Source organism: Heterocephalus glaber, unplaced genomic scaffold, assembly GCF_053883595.1.
Source record: "Heterocephalus glaber isolate CG9 unplaced genomic scaffold, H.glaber_assembly_v1.0 deba00001428, whole genome shotgun sequence".
Lineage (NCBI taxonomy): Eukaryota > Metazoa > Chordata > Mammalia > Rodentia > Bathyergidae > Heterocephalus > Heterocephalus glaber.
The window spans coordinates 25652059-25658058 of NW_028258293.1; the positions used below are offsets into that span (position 1 = coordinate 25652059).

Consider the following 6000-nt stretch of genomic DNA (forward strand, 5'->3'; position numbering starts at 1 on the left):
AATATTTATAGAAGTTCTTTTAAATCATTAATATTAAGATGACCATCTCTTCTAATAAAATTACAGTACATGTTCTAGACTATTCAGATTGAGCCTTTACTCTCTTCGAGAGTTTTCAACATCAGTTGATTGACCTTCAGGCTTTCCAATGTTTATCCCTGTAGAGGCCATCTTTACAGTTCCTCAGGAAAATGTGAATGTGCCACATTTTGTTTTCAGTACTATATAAAAACAGCAAAAAATAAAAAACAAAAATTTAGAAAATACAGCTCATTAAAATAAAATTGTTGGATTTCATTTCCCCAGGTTTAAAAATACATATTTATACAAGTTTTTCTTTTCCCGGTTGTGTACTTTTTTTGGTGGACTCTATCTAAAGCATTTCTTTAAAATATGAAACTAGAAGTAGAAATGCTTGGTTGAACTTCTCTAATTTTGTTATATTGAGCACTTCACGTTAAGCCACAAAGGAAAACATTTTCCAACTAGGAAAAAAACCCCAAAATTTCATTATATAATATCAGCTTAATCTGCAAAATTAGAAAACTCTGAGTATTCCCTGAACCCCTCATAAAAAATAGTGCACCTGATTATAGTATGCTAATACCCAGAAATAATACCACACACTTTGTGAATATGATTATTACAGGGAAACATAAGCATAGTGATATGAACTTGGCAATGTTTGTGGGGTTTTTTCCTTAAAGACTTATGTTGGTGCTTTGTACTTGATGAGGCATATCTTTTGAAGACTGACCTCTCTGCACTCTGAGAATTAATTTTTCTTTCTATTTTTATTGTTAAAAAAAACAAGGAGTGCTTACAAATTAAATAAGAAAATACCATCTTGGCCCTGTATAGGGACTGAAAGAAAGAAATAAACAGTATGTGTTCAGGTTGGGTTAGAAGTGCTTAGCAAGAGGATCTTAATCAGAATTTTCCCTCTCTGGATAATCACCCATTCAGAAGTGGGAGGTCTTGGAACTGCAACCACCTCAGTACATACTGAAACACCAAAAGGTTGTCAACAACTCCATCAAGCACACACCGCTTGCACAAATACCTTCATATGTATGCACACTGATATGCCATTTTACAATCTCAGGCACATAGTTAGGCGTGTGACTTCACAAAGCATCCGCTTTCAGTAACAGGGCACTCAGAATGATTACATCACACTAATTATACATCCTCAAAGCAAATAATTATTTATGCATTGACATATAATAACCTTTACAAATACTCACATGCAAATCGAGTCCCTTATAAAAGTGTTTACTAACATATTTCAGATACATCAACAGAGATGAAATATCAACAATTTCAAATTGCACACAATCTTCCTTCAATTGTGAATATACATCCTTAAAGTAACAAAAGTGCAGGTATAAATTTTTCATACCCAGCTTATCCCAACAGCAAACTTGACTGCACACATATTTGAAGCTCATTGTCACATTTGTGTGCACAGAGGAGTGAGGAAAGTTAGGGGTTAATGCTTCCCACTTCATTACTGAGTCTCAGAGGAAGAGAGTGAGACTATGAGCCAGAAGGAATTAGGAGGGAGGAGACAACTAAAACTTTGGGGAAGGGACAGGGCAGGCATTGCTCTTTAAATAGACATTGATCTGAACTCTCTGCCATCTCAGGGGCTTTTTAGAACTCCTGATGATCATGCTTGGCTTGGCCAAAGATAAAGCAGATTTCAGAGTGAGTGATTCCTGTGCTTTAAGCATCTCAGCCCTTCCCAGAAAGCAATGGGACTCACAGAATCTCAGAGAAGGTGGAAGTCAAGGTCATGCACTATGCAAAAAGGTCTGACTCCATGGGAGCTCCAGGTATAGACATCCAGGCACACTACACTTCTGTCTGAGGTAAGGAAGAAGAAAACTGAAGGTCAATACATCCTTCAGGGAGACCTGGAAAGGTAGACAACATGCCTTTATACACAAACCCCTCCAGGAAGGAGGATGCATCTGAACTCAACCTGCTCCACAACTTACCTTTAGGTACCCTAAAGCAAAAAAAGAATCTAAATTTCCCTGAGGCTATTTTTAACAAGGTCTCACACCATTTTGTCTCTTATCCCTGCAAAGACTTGGGCAACACAAGAGAAGCTTGAACAAAACTATTCCTACATAATGGGTGGAGTAAGGGAGATCAGACAGAACCTGAAAGCACCATGGCTGGATTGAAAACCATGTTCACAAAGGAAAGTGAGCTCTACTCCATGCGAGAACATAGTTCTTGTAACTAAATTTCTTCAAACCAAAGCTACACAGTCACTTTATGTGTTAGGCTTTATTTGTATCTAGCTTAATTTCTACTTTCAGTGTGCACTATGCCCGTGAAAGTTCTAATTTCATAAAAGGGAAAAATGAATACTTTGAATAGTAAGGTAGATGAGGAAGGAGTGTGAGGCAAAGTGGGAAATTATATTGGCCTTTTTCCCTATTACTTAGGAAATATACAATTTCATTATTAAATTCAATGGCAACCTGATAAACTGCATTTCCATAGTAAAAATTTTTCACACCAGACAAAAACAACCAAGGATTTGTCTAACTTCTGTCTGCTTCCCATGATTTGGAGCCTTAAATATGCTTCCATGGAATTCATGAGGAAATTTCTGAGGATGAATTTGCTGGATTCCATGAGACCACAGGGGAAGGAACAGAAAACAGGCACCAAAGACCTCATTTCCAGCTCCAGACTTGACTAGAAGTTTAAATTTACCCAAGAAAGAAAACCTGAGAACAGGATATGTGAGCCAGCAGAATGAGAGAGAAAGGCTGTGCTATCTCTCTTCATGAGAGAACTCTTTCCTGTGAAAAGCAATTGTTAAGGTTTGGATATGAATGGAGAGGAAGAAAGTAAAAGAACTTTTTAAAGAATCTGAGCAATGTAGGTAGCAGAAACATGAATGGAGAGAGTGTCTGCACCCCAAAGAGCGTGCTGAACATGTGAGTCTCCCAGAAAGGCTCATGGGCAAAAGCCAATAAAGATGCTATGCCACAGAAAGCATCATATCCCCAGGGATGCCAGGAGCCTCCAGTCCAGCGAAATAGCAGGAGTTGTGGTTCCAAATCCAGACCTGGTTGTAAGTCAGTGCGAAGATGTTCAAGCCTCCTTACCATCTTTTGTATGATAGGGCAAACATCTCTGGTTAACCTAACCGGGAGGGATTCCAAACCAGTCTCTATTCAACAAATGCAGCAATGTGTTTTACCAGAAGCCCTTGATCCTGATACAAATTTAGTGTGTGATAAGGGCCATATCATTTAATTATTTTAAACTCTGTTATTCCCTTGGTAAATTGAAGATGAGAGGATTTATGTGGATTAGAAACAACTTTAAAAGCTGATAATAGTGTATGTCTATTAGAGACCCCCATAGTGGGTTCCAAACTCCTGCTCAGTGCTACCATGCATGGTGAGAAGAATTAGAAACAGAGATATGGGGAACCAGGATAACCAATGCTCACGCAAGCAAAGCTAAATAAGCAAAGGCCCTGAACACCCAGAGCTGCTGATATTTATTAGTGACATCATAGTTAGATTGAGGTAAAGGGTCTATATGGACTATGTGGAGTTGCTATGGACACATTGCTAATACAGGTAAGGATTGTAAAGGAAAAGGCAAAGCACTCTTGAATTAGAAACTGAGCATCCAAGTTATAGGTTGGTTTTGAAAAAAGAATTCCACTTGAGTTTACTATATTCTACCTCTTTTTGAAGGTCATAAATATGAAATTTTAAAATGAGCAGCATCCTTTTATGTTGTAAAATTTTATATTTTAAATAGTATGGTTTATCATTAAATCAAAAGATTTAATAAATCATGGATTCAAAAGATTTATAAATAAAAATGAAAATAATTGTTTTGATTGTTATCATTTGCAGAAAATAGATTGGTTTGGAAACAAAGAACATAATATTCATCCATATATGTTCACATTAGAGAACAGCTCCACTCATCCTGTGTCCTTCATCCTGCTAGGAATCCCAGGCCTGGAGAATTCAAAATCTGGGATTGCCTTTCTGTTCTGTGTCATGTATGTTGTGGCTGTGGTTGGCAATATCACCATCCTACATATAATCCGAATGGATCACACACTGCATCAGCCCATGTACCTCTTTCTGTCCATGCTAGCAATCACTGACCTGGTCCTGTCCTCCTCTACCCAGCCTAAAATGCTGGCCATCCTCTGGTTTCATGCTCACGAGACTGGATATCATGCCTGTCTCATCCAGGTGTTTTTCATCCACGCCTTTGCTTCTGTGGAGTCTGGGGTGCTCATGGCTATGGCCTTGGACCGCTATGTGGCCATCTGCTTCCCACTGCGACACTCTAGTATCCTGACTTCATCTGTGGTGGTTAAACTCGGAGCTGTTGTGATGGTGAGGGGGCTGCTGTTGGTGAGTCCCTTCTGCTTCATGATCTCCAGGATGCCCTTCTGCCCCAACAGGATCATTCCCCAGTCATACTGTGAGCACATGGCAGTGCTGAAGCTGCTGTGTGCTGACACCAGAGTCAAGCGTGGATATGGGCTCTTTGTGGCCTTCTCTGTGGTTGGCTTTGATATTCTCATCATCAGTATATCGTATGTGATGATTCTGAGAGCTGTGTTGCAGTTACCCTCAGGAGAAGCCCTCTTCAAGGCTTTTGGCACATGTGCTTCTCATATCTGTGTTATCTTGGCTTTCTATATCCCAGCCCTTTTTACCTTCCTCACCCATCGCTTTGGCCATCATGTGCCCCGAGTGGTACACATCATGTTTGCTAATGTCTATCTCCTGGTGCCTCCTATGTTCAACCCCATCATTTATGGGGTTAGAACCAAGGAGATCAGGGACAGGGTTATCCGAGGGTTTTGTGGAAAAGACACTTGAGCCAAAGATCATATAATCATTTTCCTCCAATGACTTCATTAATCTGAAAACATAATGAAGAAATTTTCACATCCTATTTGACAGCCTATCATCTGTCAAAAACTAGCACAGAGGCCAGCAATTGTTTAGAAGAAAAAAGAAATATTTTCATGATAACCAGAAGATACTGCAGAGCTGCAATGGCCTATGCAAACTTGGTTGACCTATTATCATCATCACAGGACACCCTCATAGTTTTTCATAAAGGATAACCAAATATTTTGAAAGAATGTTTTCTTCTAGGAAGTATATGAAGATATGAAAATGATCAAGATACAACATTAAATTAAAAAGATAAAACCACTGCCTACATAGCTGAATATCAATTGTAAACAGGAAGTATAGACAAAAATTCAGGAAATGTGATATTGGAGCCACGAGGCTATGAAATTTTTATTTTCACTTAAAAATATTGTATTTCATGTTATTTTTGATTAACATCCTTTAATATTACATGCCAGTTGAGATCAGTGTGATATTTCAACACATTTAAAAATTAACCACAATTGATAGTTTGTTTTTAGTATGGGAAATGAGTACCTGAAGTAACAATTCTACTTTAAGAAGGTTAATTCATTGCTGAAGCCTAGGAGGGCAGAATGGACAATCTGGGAGAACAAGGGATTATACAAAAAATAAGATGCAAAAAAATCTTAAAATCTTGATATAAAATTGCTACCAGATCACAACTTCTTGAAACTGTTGACAAGGAGGATTAGATGAGCTGGAGAATTCAATCCTCTCTTCCAAAATTTTCTGGGTCCCTGAGGACATTGGACATCAAAATGAGTTATAAAGTTTTGGAAAAGAATGAAGGAAAAGGTTTCTCTTTTTTTGTACCCAAAATTGAACTCAGTACATTGAGTTTGAAAGGCAGGTGTGGTGCCACTGAGCTAAATCCCTGGCCCAAAAAAGATTTCTTTATGAAGATGATGTACTGTTTACAGTACATTTAGACTTTAGAATTAATGGTACTTTAAATCATTAATTTAATGACATTTTAAACAGCTTTGTAAAACACATTTCCTTTTGAGTTATTACACTGGAATTGGTGACCCCTTCCCTATTC

The 6000-nt window shown here is 38.1% G+C and overlaps 1 protein-coding gene across 1 annotated transcript; it reads left to right on the top strand.

The window, feature by feature from the left end:
- Window positions 1-3947: 3947 nt before the first annotated feature.
- Window positions 3948-4892, top strand: LOC101712575 (olfactory receptor 52R1). The gene has a single exon (XM_004863344.1). The coding sequence runs from the start codon at window positions 3948-3950 to the stop codon at window positions 4890-4892; it is 945 nt and encodes a 314-aa protein (XP_004863401.1).
- The last annotated feature ends 1108 nt before the right edge of the window (window positions 4893-6000 follow it).

Excerpts from the sequence above, each read along its gene's own strand:
- LOC101712575 (XM_004863344.1), top strand. The coding sequence starts at position 3,948 with ATGTTCACATTAGAGAACAGCTCCACTCATCCTGTGTCCTTCATCCTG.